General features: G+C 35.6%; 1 protein-coding gene, 1 long non-coding RNA gene and 1 pseudogene across 5 annotated transcripts; 1 reads left to right on the plus strand and 2 right to left on the minus strand.

Moving 5' to 3' along the window:
* Nucleotides 1–1,812: 1,812 nt before the first annotated feature.
* On the plus strand, nt 1,813–6,239 carry LOC113297182. Of its 3 annotated transcripts, XR_003333361.1 has the most exons (4): nt 1,813–2,040; nt 2,202–2,349; nt 4,155–4,374; nt 4,542–6,239. It is a non-coding gene; the product is annotated as an uncharacterized LOC113297182 (long non-coding RNA). The 3 variants fall into 3 exon arrangements; XR_003333359.1 differs by having other exon boundaries at nt 1,813–2,349; XR_003333360.1 differs by having other exon boundaries at nt 1,813–2,349; nt 4,155–4,365.
* Nucleotides 6,240–7,081: 842 nt separating this feature from the next.
* LOC113292621 lies at nt 7,082–9,206 on the minus strand (annotated as a pseudogene).
* Nucleotides 9,207–11,232: 2,026 nt separating this feature from the next.
* LOC113297183 (ceramide kinase-like) lies at nt 11,233–18,405 on the minus strand. Of its 2 annotated transcripts, XM_026545600.1 has the most exons (15): nt 17,903–18,405; nt 17,110–17,277; nt 16,849–17,016; nt 16,058–16,150; nt 15,392–15,484; nt 14,947–15,151; nt 14,810–14,836; nt 14,341–14,425; nt 13,707–13,856; nt 13,526–13,610; nt 13,428–13,432; nt 12,693–13,091; nt 12,063–12,129; nt 11,808–11,968; nt 11,233–11,550 (listed from the first exon to the last, which is right to left on the minus strand). In XM_026545600.1, the coding sequence occupies exons 1-14, from the start codon at nt 18,086–18,088 to the stop codon at nt 11,831–11,833; spliced, it is 1,869 nt and encodes a 622-aa protein (XP_026401385.1). In that variant the 5' UTR covers nt 18,089–18,405; the 3' UTR covers nt 11,233–11,550; nt 11,808–11,830. The 2 variants fall into 2 exon arrangements, with proteins under 2 accessions (XP_026401385.1, XP_026401384.1); XM_026545599.1 differs by lacking the exon at nt 13,428–13,432 and having other exon boundaries at nt 13,509–13,610; nt 17,903–18,402.
* Nucleotides 18,406–20,373: the final 1,968 nt, after the last annotated feature.

Genomic DNA, 20,373 nt, shown 5'->3' on the forward strand with positions numbered 1-20,373 from the left:
AATTTCCAATCCCCAACATTTCTAAAGTTTCAATATCAATAGTGGTTTTATTATTTAAGAACCAATGACATTGCTAGTTTCTTATCACTAGAAAACTATATCAGCTAACAAAGTTTAACGTATACAATCTTTCATAATCATGCTCAATACATCAAATATGCACTCAATTTATATGGTGACCACTTGCTCAATAAACTTAAACTGTAATGAATAATTGTATAAAATTTAAGGATTCTTTGTTCAGTTAGCAAGTCACAAGAGGGATTCTCACCTCTTCAGAGATTATTTTTGACTTCAAGCTTGCCTTTCCTCTGGAGTGATGCTTTTATGTACTGCTTTTATGCACTTGCCTTCACCCACTTGTCAATACATAGTTTATGCACTGCGATTTTATCTGGAGTGCTGCTTTTAAGTTATGATTGTTCAGCAATGCAATGTATATATACTGTGATTTTTCTGCAGTGCATCGTATATACAATATGATTTATCTGCAACAAAACATAGGACCCCTGCCGGAACATTAGCTGATTTTGATTCCAGGACAAAATCGCTTAAAAACCACATTTCAGTGATTCTATATCAACTATATAATACGCTTACCCACTGCATAAGCTGATCAAAGAAATTATACACATCATTTACAAAAAACAACGAACAAACAAATAATAATAGAGAGAGTATTATTTCAGTAACGCATATATGTACCTATGGATCAAACAACAAGTGGTAAAACTAAGAAATAAAACAGAATCAAAAGCAGTTTGTATCAGTATGACACATATGTACTGCTAATTCATGAACTAAAAAACAACCATATGTAATGAATCTATCAAAAAAACGGAATCGAGAGAGTCTTATTTCAGTATCGAAGATATGTACTTATCGATCGAACAACAACAAGTGATAAGATAAAACTAAAAATAAAACAGAATCAAAAGCAATTTGTATCAGTATGCAACATATGTACTGCTGGATAATACCCCTGAAACAACAGACAAGCACGAATTTGATAAAATAAAGAAGCGAAAACAACAAGATAATCAAAGCGATAGTTCAAATATGTTAAAAACACCATAATCTAACCAAAAAATTGAGTAATTACGATCAAGATTCATAAAAAAACAAACCAAAACAAAAATAAACCTAAAACTAAGATTTATGTGTACTACCATCAATAAATAAAAACTAAGATCTATAATGATCTCCAACAACAGATTGAGATGAATTGAATAATCAACCTAAGAATAAAATATACACCACATACCTTGACTGATTCTTTGTTGATTATCTTGATTTGTAGGTAGCAACAACTTCATGTACGTATCTCAATTGAATTTCTTCATTACAGTGAAAATCAAGATCTTAATAGCTTAAAATAAAATAAAACAACATTAAAACTAACTAAATCTCGGTTAATCAAACAAAATCGAAATAATTCTCGCATTCGGCGATGAAAACCTAAGAAAAAAATTCTCTTCTAGCAGCTCTCCCGGTTTGGATATGAGAAATTAAAATGAAAACAAAAAAGTGAAATGAAATTTAGTTACCCTGCTTTTATATACATAAGGGTATTTTGGGAATTTTAAAAATGCGCGTGGTATATCCCACACGTGTGCAGGACCTGGGCTTAAAAAATTTGGTTCATTTTCATGTTTTCTTTTAATTATGGATCTCTGATTAGTGGGCTTTAATGGGTGGACCTGCCACTAACTAAGAACACTATAATGGTACCTATTCGTAATTCCTAGATTTTAGAACGGGTTAATCCATTTTCTAACAATTTAGTCCAAATTCATATTTTATAATGTCGAAAATACCATCTCCATCGGCTTCACTATCTTCCTCTCCTTAGACATAATACCAGTCGAATCATCACCAGAAATCATCTCTTCATTCCAACAATACCATTAAATCAACACTGCTCATCCAAATCCAAATTTTACGAATCACCAGAATTCATTTTCTCCAAATCCCTAAACTTAGAATACGAAACCCTAGAATTTGTCAATGGTAAACCTTTGGTTCTTCTCAAATGAACCGGTAAGAATCAAAATCTTTCTTCAATCCTTTTGAATTCACACACAGATGTTGTACCAGCTGAACATCATAAGTGGAATCATTTTCCATTCGATGTGAATGTTGATGAATTCGGTGATATCTACGCGAGAGGTTCACATGATATGAAATGTGTTTGATTGCAGTATCTCGAAGCGATTAGGTGATTGAATGGGTCTGGTTTTTAACCGATTCGAACTGTTCAGTACCTGATGAAGAGATTGGTGGTCATCATGGTGCGGAGAAATTCGCCGAGAAATTCAAGAAGATATGTTGGAATCGTCCTCCATGAGGGTAATTTTTTTTTTTTTAGTTTCTTTACCATTACTTCCTTTCATAAATGTGGATGCTGTTTAGTTCAACGCTAGTACCATGTCCATGTTGACAACATCTTTCTCCTATTTAAAATTGTGAATGGCTCATCCTTCCACATAAGGCCACTACTTCAATTGTGAGTGTATCCAATGAAAATGTGGATAGTTTATTGCTGGTGTTTTTGTCATTGTGATGTTAAGCCACAGTAATGTCCGTGGTGGATTACAATTAAAACTACTGGACTCCCTGGCCACGAGGCAAAGCTCTATGATAATAGTGTTATGGAGAATCTATTAAAGACTGTTGAGAGCGCAAGGAGGTCTCCAACAGTAAGTAGAGCATTGGAGCTTAAAATACTGCAAGAGTTACAATTTATTATGTTTTGCTAAAGATGTAGTTATTAACCGAATGTGCACTAAGTGCCATTGTCTTGGACTAAAAAATGTAGAAAAACTCTACATTTTTAGCCATAAGAAAATTGTCCTCCCAGTGGATCTCACATAAAGGATTTTGATATATATAGTCATATTTGAATTTTTGTGGTGTATACTAACTATGACATATCCTATGATTTCCATTTGCTTATTTGTATTCTACGGGTCTAGTTCAAGCCCAATTTTCCATGTATAATGTGGGCAGTAACTTTACATGGGACTGACAACATCAGTTGTGCATTGTTGCTCGGTAAGTGAATTCACCTTATCTTTTGTTGGTGTTATAGTTTTAGTTGTCTGAGCCATGTTAGTCTGACTATTAACAGTTTGAATAGGTTTATGAATTTTGTAAAAAATAGCTCTACTCAGTTTGTTTAGGGAGAATAAACACTGAAAAAAATATCAATTCTATTTAATAGATTGTGGTAGTTTCCCTACCTATGTAGTTCTGTCAAATTGTGCTAGTCGATTGGCTTAATGGTGTTAGACATGGTAGAAAATTAGTGATATTGGATGTATTTGTTTGTAGATGTGTCTAAAATTTTGTTGACTTATTTGCAAAAAAGAGTTTTCCGATTTTGTGGACAGCCCAAATTCTGGAAAAGGGATAATATTTTTATTGCGTAAACGGTGTATAGCTCCGCTTTATATGTAGTGAAAATTGACCCAATGCAACTCATACACGCAGTACCGAACTTCAGAGCTAGTAATGTAACAGACCACTAGCCATTAAATAAATTTGATTCCTTACTCCTTGGAATGTAACATCTTTTTCCCTAGATCCTTGTAATTCAACACTAGCAGTAGTATCATTTGACACAGTGAAATGAACATATTAATATGTACATAGTTATTATATACATGTTAATTGTTAGCGTGTACATAGTTGTACACATGTTGGTTGTTTATGTCTACAAAGTTGTACACTTGAATTTGCAGGTGTACATGGTTGTACACATACTAATGGTGCAAAACTATATTATACTTTGATGCACTTTGACATCAGTTTTTTTAGGTTTTATGGATTTTGTAGTTATTTTCTGGATTTTCTAAATGAATCAGTTCTAGCTATTTTGTAGATGTGTATACCATTGCCGTGCCTCATTTTTAGATATTAACATTTTACGATTGCAAGGATTCAGACACCGTTAACGTCTTAGCTGCTCGAATTTGTTAACTTATTTGATAAGAAAATTAATAAACGTGGATGAGTCAGTTCTAGCTATTTTCGGTATTTTGTAGATGTGTACATAGTTGTACACCATTGTCTTGTCTCACTTATAAGCACTATATTTTTTTTACATCGATTCCATATCTTGTGTAGCTTATAGACAAAGCTGTGTTTTGTAGGTGATGGAGTTGCAACAAAGAAATGGGGCATTGTATTTGATCTCTTTTGCAATCTTGCAAGGTTACTTGAATTCTGTACTAGCGAGATCCCTGAAGCATCCCTATCAGGATCTGATATCAATCTTTGAAGGCTGATAGTTTGTATTTTCTCCAATTCGCTAACTTCGTTAGTTGCTGATACTTGATATGCACTTGGATTTTTGTATTCCAGGTAAGAAAGGTAATCTGCTGACACTAGTTTTAGCATTGGTGGTGCATTTAGGACTGAAACCATGAGCTGTAATAGCCGAGGTTCTTTTTACCTTTTTAAGATTTTGAATAGTTCTTACATGATTTTGTTTCTAAGAGTGATGTTGAAGATTTTAATCTGGGTGATAATTATTGTAGCTAAGGATTGGTAAAGAGAAAGCTGCGTGCATTACTCAAGATATGCAACAAGCGACATGGAAAATCATTGATTTAGATGAGTTCATCTTCTTCATCTTTTTTATCGTAACTAGGGTGTACGAAGTTGTGCACATGTTAGAAAATGACACATAGTTGGTTATGGAGATTCCTCATAGTGTATTCGCTTGCATTATTTTGTGGATACTCAAATGGTTGTTTCCTTGTTGATGAGACCTCGGTCACATAGTTATACACATATTCATTCTTAATTTGAATATATAATTGTACACATGTTGATTGGTAGTGTGTACATAGTTGTACACTTGTTGATTTTTAGTGTGTACATAATTGTACACCAGTTATATGATGTGGTCTTCTTATCGAATTTGGTTGCTGGACGATTGTGCTCTAAAACAACTTTTGATTGATGGCACTATCGCTGCCTACGCGCTAGATGGCACTGAAGGGCCACAATGGATAGAAGCATCGGTATGAGCATTAACCTTAGGGTATGAATTGTAATTTAGGAATGAGTAGTAACATTACTGCACGAGTAGTAACATAGTTGTACACCTTTCGATCGCTAATGTGTGCATAATTGTACACCTATTGGTCATGTCCATTTTTTTTTATTTTGGTGAATGGATGTGCTGATAACCTCCGTTCCAAGAATTGATTTGCTAGGAATTTACATGAAAATGAATGGAGGCTTCACCGCATCTTTTGGAGGTGAACTCTGTTGCACTTATTTGTATTATTAAATTTAGATGTATATATAGGGTTTGCAACACCAAATGTATTAGTTCATGATTAGAGGCGCTAATGTTTGCGATGCATTACAGTTGGGTATATATAGGATTTCAGACCCATTACATTCATTTTATCCATTGTGGTAGAGCAATGCACCTTTGACATCAATTGTTTTTCGCTTTATGCATCTAATTTAGGGAGTCACAAGCTCAGAATGGTAGAGCGAGCACCCAAGCCTATCACAATGTTTGTGGAGGTTGATGGTTCAAATCCATCTGAATTTTCATGTTATGTTTTTACAATACGGATAGGTGTGTTCATACTAGTGCACCTGTGTAAATCCAATGAAATAGATTTGTTTGTAGGCGAATATAGTTGATTTGTTCTATTTATTGTATGGTGTATACATATATGTGCACCAGTGTAGTTTCCATGAAATATAGATCGGTGTGTGGGTATGAATGGTCAATTTTATCGATGAATGTCTTCTAGGGGTGTAAATGTGCATTTGTGTGATTCCCATGAAAAAGTAGGTTGTGTATGGTTATGAATGAACAATTTTATGCATGATTGGAGGAGTGTATATATTGGTATACCCATGAAATTCCCATGAAGGAGGTTAGGGTGTGCTTATGAATAATCGACTTTATGCATGTTTTGCAGCGCTGCACATATTGATGCACCAGTGTATCTTCCACAAAAAAGTAAAATTGTGTGTGATTATGAATAAAATGTTTCATGCATGTTTTGCAGGGGTGTCATATTGGAGGACCAGTGTAATTCCGATGAAAAAGTAGGTCTGGATATGAATGACCAACATGTTTTGTAGATAAAGACAAAGTGGTGATGTTGTTCACAAATGACGGCAAAATTTGTGCATGTATACTTTTTTGTACACGTCAAATAATGAAGCGAAAATTAAAACTTTTAAAATCTGAAAATTATATAGTTATATGGGTACTCTATATATAAAGTTTTTGAATTTTGGACGAATGGTTCAAAAGATAAATTGTTTTTAAGTTATTTTTATATTATTTAAGGTTGTTGACATCATCATGAGTCATTTTGGATTAAACTGTAAATATTTGGATTAAATTGTAAATCGGGAAGGTTATTTATGTATTTTCTATATTTTAGACAATTTTTGGACTAAATTGTACCTAGTTAACTCGGAATGGACTAATCCGTACTTTTTGACGCGTTTTTGGACTAAACCGTTTTTTTCCCTTATGGCTTTGGCGCTTAGCCTTTCATTCCGCCCATTGTACTTTGCCTGGAAAGTTTGTCTAGCATTTCTAATATTTCTAAACTGCCATAATTCTAGTCTAGAATTCATTCTCCAGTTATTATTTTTAATTACTCCGAGCTCCTGCATTTCACCTTTTGAAACACGGAAGAGTTTGTATGCAAGTTTGTAAATTTTGTTTTGAAAGATCTCAGATTTTCACGCGATAGCTTAACTGATTACCTCTTCTTACATAATCCTACATTTTTTTACCCTGAAAACAAATTAAATACTTAGTTACAACACAATTTAGATAGAAATTAGAATATTCTTGTATTTTCAATGTCTTTCAGTTCGCCAAATTTCTTAGAAAACAACATCATCTAAAGAGAAGGATAAATGGATAATACATAAAAAAGCTTATACAATTCATGATGTACAGCATAATTTCCTCCGAGACTTCGACCGCTTCCGCGAAAGGCAATCCCCGCGGATGGGTTAGGTTGAACTGGACTGTTTATTTGAGTTCCCTTTCCCCAAAATACCACCAACTTATGACTGCAAATTAAGATGTTAAGGCGAAAACAACTCCACTGTATCAGTCTCTACGTTACTTACATCTATGGCATAATAAACATTTCAAAATATGTACTGACAGTTTTATTATTACACCAGGAAACGTGATTGAAACCTTCGGTCATCTAGACATCTTTAACGAACTTGTGAAAGAATGATTAGTCGTTTTCATATGGTTTGCGCTATCGGGAAAGATTAACTTTAAGAATCTAGTTAACTAGAGTAACATTATAACAGAAAGGATACACCCAAAGTGGAGTCTTCAATATGTTTCTTCCTGCAGAGAGAGGATAAAGCACTGTCAAGAAGTAATATAAATGGCCGGCAATAATTCCGAGGATATCTGGCATCAGAGGAGCTCCAAAGATCAAATCCAAAGCAAGCATCGCCCAAGGAAGATAGAATCCCTGTATGCACACAACAAAACTTCATTTCCGCAAACATACCACATTTTGTAACATGAAACTAAGATGTGAATTGGGTTGCTAAGGAAAATTTAAAACCTGGAATCTATCCAAAAGTTGTATATTCCGAGTAAAGAAGCATTTGCATTTGCATAATCTCAAAACAACAAGTACCTTCAGTCTCACAACGCCATATATGTTGATTTGCGCATTTGGAAACTCACGACTCCACACATAGAGAAGCATGAAAACCAAAGAAACCGCCATGAAGGGAGACCATAACATTGGAACTGCAGCAATTATCTAGTAAATGCAGATCAAGGCAAAAGAAAGCATTGTTGTTAAATTTCAGCAAAGAAACTTACTGGATCCATAGAATTGGAAATCTAAACTGCTTTGATAGTATTTACTGTTGGTTAAACTTCAATATAGAAGTCACTAACAAGCTGGTTAGGACAAGATTAAGAAATTGCTGTAAACCTAAGAGAATTAGAAGTCAACTAGTTCTAAGAAAAGGGAATAATGTAATAAGGAAATATGATTAGAAAAAGAAGTTCTAGTTCTATATATATGATCACCAAAGTTGTGGTTTGATCATATGAGCAAGATTAGAGGTTGTGTTTAGTTTTGAGATATTTTCTAAACATCAATAAAGAGAGTTGTCTTTATATAAGCTAAGTTTCATCTTGCAGTTGCCATTATTTACTATTTACCAAAAGTGAAAAAGCGCCAATGATCATCATCCACAGAAAATCAGCCGTTCTCTTGTCAAACGGTCCTTTCTCTAATTGAACTCCATATCTTGCTCTATGAAATCCAATGACAAAGTATTAGTCGCAAGCTCAAGCTATCTCTTTAAAGAATGAGAATGAAACAAGCACTAATTCAAAATGGAGTACAGGACCAAAAAGTATGTTGAAAAGAGCGGGTTTTCTTACAGCATTATAAGACGAAACGCAAACCCGACTGAGAATGGACCAAGGAAGAAGAAAATGGAAACTAGCCTCGATCCATATCTGCATTGTTAAAACAAGTACGCAAAACTTGTAGTCAGAAAAAAATTCAATTCAATGTTGAGACTCTTTTTTTCTACTTGGGTTGGTTTTATAATTGGATCACATATATCTGGAAAATTTGAAGTGATAAAAATACGAACGAAGCAGGTAAATGCATGTAAGCTAAGAGGCATCCATGAAGTACCTGAAAACGTTTTAAAACAAGCCCGTAGTCTAACGATAATATGACCCAAGGATCATAAAGTTGGAGATGATAAGCTGCAGCGGTCATGAAGCAGAATACTCCATAAACTTTGCACACTGGTGGCAGGGATCTATAATATCTGAAACAAGATCAATGAAACAAATTCTTGATATCAAGAATCTGAATATCTCAAGGTAAATTCATGGTACTTTTCTATAATTAGCAATTTAGCATATCTATAATTAAGTAGTTCCAAGAAACAGAAAACAATGATGATAAACTATAAAAATGACAATGAACTAGAAAGCAGGAGTAGTTCACAATGGAACCAAAACTACTAACACAAGGATACATAACATATGATATGATACATAACATATAATTAAGGGAGAGAGCTTACTCTCCTGGTGTAGACATTGGCAATGGTGTTGAAATGAACTGAAAGCAGAGCCAGAGATAAATACTAACTTGGATGGTTTTTGTTTAATGTGAAAATTCCACTGAATAAAATCTAAAGGTTGGTTTCAACAGGGAATTCCCAAGTCAATGCTTCTGTGATGACTTTGCTAGTCCAATGGGAAGACTTAAGACTTCCTATTCTCTAGTTCCACTGATATAATCAATATGGCCTTATTCCAAACTTAATAATGAGATGTTGATATCTCAGCTCAACTACACTGATGGATATTTTGAGTCAATTCCATTAACATGATGGCGGAAATATCACCATGCATGTCTCGATCACCCGTCGTGAACTATACTCCTATTTCAATCTTGAATGCACTAGCTGGGCCGGCTCCTTGTTATTGTCTCCCATGCAGTAATGACTATATGCGCCGTGTCTCTCACTCTCACAAGTTCTCACTAGTTAGAGAAAAGCTAGCTTCTTAAGGCAGAGTAGAAAACTCGAGTACCAAGGAGCCGGCCCAGGGAAAACTAGATTGAGATGACCAGCATTACAGGTGAACACCCAAGAAACAAGGGAAAACTGAAATAAACAAGGAGAGAAAAACAATGAAAATGAAAAACGGTGATTTAAACTCTTTTTATCTAAAAGACTGAGACCAAATTAAACAAAGACTGAAATGCAAGGACCAAACACAACCACTGCAAAGAGCACGAGCAAAACGCTAAAAGAACAGGGAGATCAATGGAGAAAGAAGATGAAGGAGAAGGAGACACGGGACTTGGAAGTTAACTCAGTTGCCCCCATCCACAGAGCTTCTCTCTCACCATAACAGCTATCTTTGATTGCTAACTGTCTTTTGTTGTTGATATATCAGTTTCATAGAGAAGATGGTTCTTTGAAGAAACACTGTCCGAGCTTACTGCGTTTGATGCGGACATAAATGATGTAGTTTCTGACGATTAACTATGTTATGCTTTTAGTTTGCCCCATATATGGCTATTTTTACACAACCTTAATTATGTTACAATATTTACATAATGTTCAAAGTTAGTGGTAGTCGAAAAGAACCCTGATTTTGGGCATACTGAAATCTTCCTAGGCATACTGCACAAAGACAAAAAAAGTTGTGAAATAGCAAAATCAGATTACCCCTTAACCCAAAAAAAATTTAATGACAAATCTGCCCTTTACGTATTAGTGTTAGTAATATTGATTAGTGATTAAATATTTTGTTTAGTGATTAAGATAATTTTCAGAATTATAAAGGTTGTTTAGATGATTTTTTGGATCATGGTTCGGCGAAACAGATTGAGGTTCGGCTCACTGAATCTGTTTACTGCATGCGCCGAACCTATAATTTTCAATTCCAACCCTTTTGCTAGACACTAGTTCGGCTTATATGAAAGTTTCATAGTAAGCCGAACAACATCCTGAATAGCTCGGAAAAAAAATAATTACTGGTTCGGCTTATATTTCGAAAATCGTATGAGCCGAACATCAATTTATTATTTTTTGGGTTAAAATATTGTTATTGGTTCGACACATATTGAGAATATCGTAATAGCCGAACCTCGTAAATGTGCTAGGTTCAGCACATATTATGATTATCGAATACGTCGAACCCCTATGCATCTCTATCTGTGACTAGGTTCGGCTTGAAATTTCATGCCGAACTGTTCATATACACTTACAGGAAGCTTTTGTGAAGAACAGTTCGGCTAAAAACGCAACTCAATTTTGAGCCAAACCCAACACTGTAACCGTCATTTAATCGATGAAAAACAGCAAATAGGAGATTGGGTTTGTAAAACTTGCTTTCTTATCCTCATTTCCGGAGTTCGAGATGCAATTGGTTCAATTTCTGGTTCAATTGGTGGTTGATTTTCAGTTTCTACACCTTCATCTTCAATTGGTTCTTCTTCTTCAATTGATGGATTAGAAGACGATTTGGTTTGCCTAATCCCTGCTTTTCTTTGTACGAGTCATTATGTGGTTGAGTTTAATCGACGATCAAACTTTTACGAATCGATAATTAACCACGGTGATTAATTTTTTTTTCGCAGAAGGGGGAAGAGTTCGGCTAGAGGAGGAGGAGGAAGAAGAGATGGTAAGGGAAACTGATTTTGATTTTTTAGAAAACTGATTTTAGATTTTTGTATTAAGGGTATATAAGTAATTGAACTACCCATAGGGTGCCCCTTATAAGGTCACCCAAGATGGGACTATTGTTTTGTATGCCTAGAAAGATTTAGGTATGCCCAAAATCAGGGTTCGTCGAAAAAGGCTACAATGAACAAAGTTTAGCATAGATATATCTGTCGAGACCTTTCAAACTTCAGTAACTGACGCAAATGGGCTAATGAAGTAACAGAGGCCTTTCAATTACTAGGCTGAAAGTTGGTCTGCTTGAAATAGCTGACCTGTATCCACTTCGAAAACATCCCTCTGCAGAACATCACAACAAGAAATAGTTTTAGAGTCCGTATTCGGTTCTGTTTTGGATGAATGTTCGACGGGGTGCTTATCAGAAAAATAAACATTACATATCTTAATGGCAAGTAGCTAACGCAAACACATAGGAGTTATATGGTATGACCTCAAACAAACTAATCAACATGATGAGGCTGAGGGGATCACGAAAAGCTCGACATCATCTGATCAATTTATTTTGTTCCGAAGAATATAATAAACCATGTACTTACATCGAAGTCAATACAGAAGAACTTCAGATATCGGGTCCTGTTGCAAATATAGTAATAAGGCCTCTGAATATTTGAGCTGAAAGTTGGTGTGCTTGTAATAGCTCTCCATCCAAATTCCAGATGCTTTCTTCCCCAATGGAAGTAAATACGAAAGCCGGCGTCTGTACATTAACCAAAATAGAGATGTCACAAGAAGTTTTATGACTTTGTTGATTGGAGATCAAAAATAAAAAGACGAGAGAATATTAAACATACTTTGAAGTGTTCCACAAACTCAAAGTTTAAGGGTTTTCCACCTTTCCTCGCTAGTTGGGTAAGGTGCCTGCAAATATCATATTATAAGAACCACACCAAGCCAAATGCAGCTTACTGAAACTCTGACATGCCTAAAATAAATGATTGAAGTTAGATTAAAATGGAGGCTAATCATGTGATAGTGGAACACTAAACTTTCAACCACACACTTTGTTTTTAACAGCCTAACTATTTTTCAGCCTCGTCTATAGTAGCAAATAGAGAACACATTAAAGTTAACTCAAGAGATGATTTTTCGTGAGGGATAAATTCAAACCATATATAATCATCATCATCTTGCTATAACTTTTAGAAAGTAGGTTCTCAAGTAACTAGAAAAGTGGATGGTTTGTGACGCTTTACATCGAACATTTTAAAGTTAAAGTTTATGTACTGTGATTCTCATGTACAAACAACAAGATTTCCTGCACATAAAATCCCTACGGAGTCTCCTAATCCATGGTGGAAACTTCAGTACATGTAAGTGTTTTGCAAGACCCGAATGTTCCTATCTTTGTTTTACAGAAAATGCAGATAAATATAATGGAAATTGCATTACTGCGAAAGCTTATAGTGATAAGAAACTATTACCATAAATAAAAAGCATGAGGACAATCTTTAATCAGTATGAGATCCAAAAACCCATCGGCAAGGTGTGCACTGGCCACTAAACCGTCAGGAGCTCTTTCATTGCGACAGGAAATAACTGCACCACCAATACTAAGAAAACGTCCCTTACACCTCAACCATCCAGAGTGTCCATGGTTCATTTCTTGTGTTGCAGTTGGATTGCGAGCAGGCATATGATTGGATTCCGGGGATTCATTACAGGTTTGGCAGTTCATACGACAAATCTCTCTTTTCGTTTTCTTTGATGGAATCCATGAACGCCATAGTTGTTGAATGCCAGTATCCAAGAGATCTTTCTTAGATGTTGAGTCTACCGTTTCTGTTTGGACATCTAGATAAGCTATTTCTGCTTCATATGACCTGAGACATGAAATATCATGACTAAGTATGAAACAAAATCATGAAAGTTATCTGCTGGTAACAAATCAGCAAAGCTGAGGTGCAGCGTGTTCTGGCCTGCAAATTTGGAAGAAAATCAAGCCAAAACCTAAGTCAATCAACCAAGATGGCCAAAATTAAATAAGGTGCACACTGAAACCAGAAATTTTCCTAAACACATTTGTTCTCAGAAACTTTCTATTAGTAGCAAATAACGGGAATAAGATGCAACATGCCCTAGCTTTTCAAAAACTTCTTGAACAGAATAGCCAAGAAGCTGGGATCAGCGTTTGAAGAGAACTGATAAATGTACCGTACTTTTCCTGAAAACAAAATATTGATTTCACTAACAAGAGGGTTCCAATCAAAAAACATTTGAGCAATCAACTCAGAACATACTTATGTTTTAAAAACACCTTTGTTCCAGCATAATCATAGCGTTTGGGACCCATCCAGCGATATTTTTCACTCTCCTTTATGACATCTCCATAAAAGCCATACCTGGTGGTAGAGTGGGATAATCTAAGAAAATCGGAAAGGCTGAAGTATAATATAAGTTAAAAGAAAAATGAAAAATGAATAGCGGCGAAGGCCTACCCAGCAAAAGAAGCCGCGTATCGTACAGAAGGTGCATCTGTTGAGGATGCTGTTGTTTTCCATCTGACAACTTGTGCTATATCAAGACGTACACTTTTACCCAAAATAATTTGCAGAGCAGATGTTATAGGATCTCGAGCTCCAGTTGTACTGCAAAAAGATAAGTTGATGTTCCCTCTAGAAGTAAACTTACAAAAGTAAAAGAAATAAAAGATACTTGCATAGTTAGTAGTTTTCCCTTAATTTTCACCACCTTTGATAACAAAGTAGAAGTAATCATTTTAAGTATCGTGCACCGAATTGGACTCATTTTCTATTTTGGGCTTTTCTGTTCTTTCATGCATATATATGTTTTTTCTAGTTTTCCTACAGCCATTGACAGTAGTTAAGCATCAAGAGTACATATAAATTCTTTAGACATCACATTTATCCGTAACAAGTTATGTCTACCTTTACAAAGCATAATAAAATCTAAGAACTACCATGAAATGTACAACTGACAATAGGAGTTGAAGACTACCCATCTACGAAAAACACTGGAATGATATGATTGTAAGTAAATTAAGTATGACTAACAGATGCAGGAAAATACTGAACTTAAACAGGGAAGAAAAAAAGAGTATGAGAAATGTACCACATCACTATTGCATCAGTTGATCCGGAAGGAATAATTCCAAATCTAAACCGTTCATTCGGGAGAGGAAATGGCGTGCTTTCACCTGCATAGATTCTCGTTAGAACAGGAACATACGCATTGTACATCACCAAAACACTTCTTTGTTGCTTAAGAAATCATTAGAAAGATAAGAAACCACTGGTCCTGAACACTTCTTAGCATGTGTGTTTATAGGCCAAGCAGAACTAAATACCACACTCTTTGAACCCACAGTCACTATTATGTTATCAGGATGTTTTCTATTTGTATCTGTTCCAAAGGTCCGTAAGAAAAGGAAACTCGAGTCAAAAGAATGTGGGATGTGGAACATATAGTGTTTGTCATAAGAACCTTTGAATAAAACCTCCGAAAAATAAATCTTTACACAATTTAATTTATGTAGGAAGAATTTCACCTTCAACTCCAACAATGTGAACAGTAAACTAACCTGTGGCGCATGAGTCACAACCAGAACCTGCAATTTCAAGCAAGTGCAAGAACAAATCAGACTCCCAGTTGGCATCCAATCTAAAGTATCTTTTGACGAAATATGCGTTTTCACCAATCATACTGAAATTTGGTAACCTGTTCTAGTAGGCGCTTCACTCGGAAGAAGTGGATCTTGTTCTTTGTATTCTTGAAAAATCTCAGGTGTTGTTTCAGTTGGATGGGATGTACTTCCACTGCTCTTAGCAGAATCAATAACCTCAGCTGGCGAAGGTGGGTAAGGAGCCTTGTGCCTTGACGACAGAAGACCATTTAGGATTTCGTTGAAGAAACCATCACCACCCTGGAATAACATTCAAATGTAAAAAACTAAGTTGTGCCAAGTACCAAGTAGACACTAACTCACCTATCTGATCAGTTTATTGCTGCATAGGGTTCATAAGGATGGTAAAATGAATCACCTTGAATCTTCTGGTGCTTCATAAGATATAGATTTTAAAGTAGTATAAAAAGTTTTCCCAGCTATATTTTAACAAACATGAACTGGAAAAGAATCAGAGACGTTCAGAAGCTAATTACTTACAACAGCAACAACACCGTCGTAGGAATTAAGTTCCTTATTTGACAAAGATGCCATCACGTCAAAAGCATGACCAGCCCTCTCTGTCACAATTACCTGACCGATAAATGTGAATAAACTATCAAAAGTAAGAAGTAAACATTAACAAAAACACTATCTGATATTCTGAATAACCACAAAAGGAAAGGGAAAAGGAACGTCGGGATGGTGATAATTTAATCTGTGATGCCCAAAACATGACATTTAGCATATTGCATCAACAAAAGAATTACTATAGTCTTGCCACCCTAGACTGAATTTATAACTATAACAAGCCAATTTCAAATTCTTAGCCATTTGATATGAAGACTTTATCAAAAGATTGTACTATGTACAGACTTTTGAGCTTGTCCATGAAGTCCATTTCATGGAAGATACTATTCTACGGATGAATGTGTATTACATTTAAGATGCTAGTGGGGTATGTGGTGTGGAGCGAGTGGGTTAGTGTTTTGCCCCTCCACAAGTTTCCAACTCCAGGGACTTATCAACATGTACAAGCATCCATGTGGTAGAAGTAAAGAAAGTTCTAGATTTTACAGTAAAAAATTGAAGCTCATCATATTAAGATTGAGCAATTTAATTGCCAGATAGAAATAGAAGAACTGAAATACCTTTCCCTCAACCCACCTTCGTTTTTACTTTGGCACGAGAAAATATAGGAGACACAGTTCCCCAAGTCATGCAACCATTTCCTTTCCCGCTTAACGGGTGAACAAAAACCTAAGCAAAGACAGGTAACATTTTAAAAAGTAAACATATATATAGCCCTATTCTGGTTTCATGAGGAAGCCTAGAAGCCGCTTGTATTTTTTTGACATACCTCCTCATATTTTTCTTTTAGTTTTGACATGACCTTTAGTCCTTAGTTTCTAGTCGTTTTGATGACATAAACCTCTCAACTTTGGTCAGGTGTCATAAACTAGTAGTTGAATAACAAAATAGTCACCAGTCTATTAGCTGAAGACTAAACTGACACACAACTTGCCATAACATTATTTAGTGAACAATGTTAAAATGGAATTATCTGGTCAATTTTCTAGAACCTGGGTTATTTCAGCAAACTCAATCGAAAAACAAAGAAACCATATTCAGAGTTATGAAAAACCATCAGAATGCCCGTTTGACCACGCATACCATGGGAAACAAGTAAGCAACTTAACAATGAAAAGATTTATCATTTCACAAAGTTCCAGGCAGATTTGACCATGGAGTAGAAAACCAATATTCAAAACTGATTGCCATCACAATCTGCAGCTAGTCAATGACTCTTCTACAGGGTGAAGAGCCTTATGTCATCAAAACTGCTAAACAGGAATAGTTCAAACTGGACAAAGAAAAACATAAAGGGTGGGTATAAAAAAATGAAACTAAGGAAAAGCTACCAATTAACTAAATGTGAGACCATTAAAACAGCATACCAAAAGTCTCTTAGGCCTCCCGACTTCCTTATTTACGAAAGAATTAATTTTATCCACCCATTTTTGGCATGTTGGCAAATCTGCATTGCCAAATATGTATGTAGCTAGGACCCAAAGAGAACGTTTGGTACTAGACCTTTTAAACCCATGAACTGCAAAGCGGTACATCTGCAGGAGGAATGCAAATAGATCTGTAATTATAATTATAGAGCAGCCTGAAGGCAAAAGGAGTTCACAAATAAAGGACAAAAAAGTAGTAACCTCAACACCATGCTCGCGCACTAAAAGAGCTGCTCCTGCACTTGAAATAACTGATTGATGAATCAAACCCCAGTTCTTGAACTCAACAGCATATATATCTGATATTTTAAGTTCAGTTTCAGCTTTTGTATTAAGCTTTATTCCCAAACAAGAAGATGAATTCAGATCCTAGACAGATAGAAAAAACAATGAAATATTCAAAATTTAATTATTTTTTTTTAAGTACCCCTACATCCCATGAATGTGCACAAGGCTTGTAGAGACACTCTGTGATGCATGAATGGTGGTATTCTAAATCCAAACAATGAAATAAGTGGCCGGCATAAGAGCCCCCTCTTGTGAGTAAAAGTGATTCCTGTCAGTCACAAAATCAGTGTTCCCTGAGCAAGAAGTAAGTAACATCAAACAGTTTCTTCCAATTCACTGAACTATCACTTGAAATTATGTCGAAACTTACACCGGAAACCACTGTGGCAAGCTAGCAGAGGTTACTAGGAATACTATTTGTTTCCAAGGAATTTTTTTTATAATTTAATGATGGTTTATGTTTACCATCATGTTTCAATGATGTGCAATTCCTATTCGATGCAATCAGCCTCTGTACACGGAAACATTAATCACGAAATTGGCTATGAATCACTGAGTAAGCCATTTTCTGGTAAACCCTTTCTTGAATTCTAGAATGTGAATTCTACAATGTAAAAAGTGTACTGATTTTGACCCACATATAAAGTGCTAACACAAACTGAATTATTAAAAAAAAAAGGGGGGGGGGGGGGGGGATAAATCTTACATTATTATCTGTTGATGCTAGTGATTTCCAAGACAACTCATCTGAATTGATTGTAAGAATAACTTCCCCTACATTATCCAAAAATAAATTCGGACTTAAACCCAATTCATCTCCTCCATTCACATCCATCTTAATTTCGGGATCAAATGCACTTATTTCTCCATAGCCATCTCCATTTATCTCCATCAAGTTAGGAGAAATTCAAAACTGAAAATGTTATGAATCTGAACGTTGTATTTCTCAATTTGAATTCAGAACGAAACCTTTCTCAATTCCGAAAAAACAAACATAAGATACTAACGAGACAAAGATGGATTTGGGTAATTTACAAGTAGGTTTGTCTATAAAAGCTTCCTTAAATATGAAATCCCCACCTTCACTTACCAGATTCTCTCTCTGATCTCTCTCTGTCTATCTTCTATTTTTATGATGATGTGCTGATCTTTCCATTCTGGGTTTTGATTTTGATCAATGTTTCAATACCGGTATGGTTATGTTACCAGGTGACCCGCGTAGCTCGCTAATGCATGATTGCTAAAGGCTGATGCCGCAATTGGCCTAAAGGCGGATACCGATCCAGGATCCAACAGCCAGGATTATTTTGTCTCATATAGTTTGGTACCCGACCCGCTAATATCGGTATCCGCCTTTAGCAATCATGTGCTAATGACCTACCAGTCTTCTGCAGGTTGCATATACCTAGCTAAGAAGTGAATATTTAAAAAAATACCCCTCATTTTTTTGGGTTGTTCACATAATACCACTAAGAGCATTTCCTATGGACTCAACAAACATGAGATTTGTTCATTTTGTTCCCACTATGGACTCAACAAACATGAAAAACGGACGGCTACTTTCCAATCTCGTCATCCAACAGCTGTTATTTTTTTTTGTTTCCCTATAAATTCACCTCGTCTCCAAACTTAAAACTCACACCTTTTTCATCTCTATCTCAAAATTTCACAATTTCATACCATCTCAATACTCACTTTTCCTTTATTTCAAACACAACTATTCATATTAACTCAATCTACCAGAAAAAATCTCTATCAATTTCATTTCTAACAAATATGGCATCCTCACCGCACCGATCACAACAACGATCACAACAACAATGACAACAAGAAACACAACAAATTATACCACAATCACAACCAAGAAACACAAGAATTCGTGGTGTTAAGTATGCGATGGATGAAGACGAGTCAATTTGTAGGAATTATGTATTATATACATTAGATCAAATCAATGGTATTTATCAAGAAAAAAAATCTTTTTATGAAAAGATTTTACAAAAAATTTGTGAAGAAACCGGTAACATCAATAAACGTGATGCCGAAGGGTTGTCTCATCGTTTTCACACAATTTCAGCATCTGTTACTGAATATGTATCTTTGATCATTCAAATATGGCGCAACAAAAAAATTGGTGAAGGTGAACCAGAAGTGGAAACGAAGATGTCGGGAAGAGTGGCAAAGATCCCATAGAACGAGTTTCCAACATGAAACATGTTTCACCATTTTGAGGGTGCTTAAAAAATTTAATCCATACTTGTTGGAAGGTAATCAAGTGTGTGCAAAATCACCACATGGTCCAATCTCACAGGATTTTCAAAATGGTGGGTCTGCTTCCTCACCTGAAGGAACTGGATCTCCATATACTGGGTCTCTAAGTAGTTAGGAATAACATAAATCTAATCGAGACGCTAACACCAGCGTCGAGAGAAGAAAAGGAGGGGGTCAGAAAGCTGGAAAAGCAGCAAGAGACGTAGCCCAACAGACATTATTAAAAGGAGGTTCAAACGAGTTCAACTATGCTGAGCACAAGGAATTCGAGTTGAAGATAGAAGCAGATAAAGCCATGGACCGTGGCATTTCTATAAAGCAACAACAAAAAAGTCGTCTTTCGCGAGAGCAATACTACAGGGATTGTAAGCTAAACAAGCTACTCTCCTTGAACACTTCAATAATGAATCCACGACAACTTGTTGTATGGACTAAGCAAATGGATATGGCGGAACAACAAGCCCCTCAACAAACTGGCCAGTATGAGAATGTTGAAGAAGACGAAGATGATGCCTTGGAAGAAAATGAAGATGAATACAGTCTTGATAATTGATATTAATTTTTGTTTAGTAGTTAAGTTTAATTTAAATGTAATTGTTTAGTTAAAATTACTTTTAATGTAATTGCCTTAATTTTAATTTTAAGCGTAATCGTTTAGTTAAATACAAACAACTTTGAATTAAATAACACATTAATCAAAATAAACAACACTAAATTGAAAAATAACATCTATTTGGCTCTGCCACTGCCTCGCCCCCATGCATCGTCTGTCGATGCCTTGCCTCTACCTCTCCCTCGCACATCGTTTTTTGCTCCTTTTAAAACCCAAAGGTGCTTAGTTAGATCTTCTCTTAGAACACTGACCACAGTGTTATGCTAGCAACTAGTCCTTTGGCTCCAAGTGGA

Source organism: Papaver somniferum, chromosome 7 (assembly GCF_003573695.1).
Source record: "Papaver somniferum cultivar HN1 chromosome 7, ASM357369v1, whole genome shotgun sequence".
In the NCBI taxonomy this organism is placed as follows: domain Eukaryota; kingdom Viridiplantae; phylum Streptophyta; class Magnoliopsida; order Ranunculales; family Papaveraceae; genus Papaver; species Papaver somniferum.

Coding starts and splice junctions, on each gene's coding strand:
- LOC113297183 (XM_026545599.1), bottom strand. CDS start 18,088: ATGGAGATAAATGGAGATGGCTATGGAGAAATAAGTGCATTTGATCCC. Junction 13,092..13,508: donor AAGGTGTTTTTAAAACATAA/GTATGTTCTGAG, acceptor TTCATGTCTCAG/GTCATATGAAGCAGAAATAG. Junction 11,969..12,062: donor AGTTTGTGGAACACTTCAAA/GTATGTTTAATA, acceptor GTTAATGTACAG/ACGCCGGCTTTCGTATTTAC.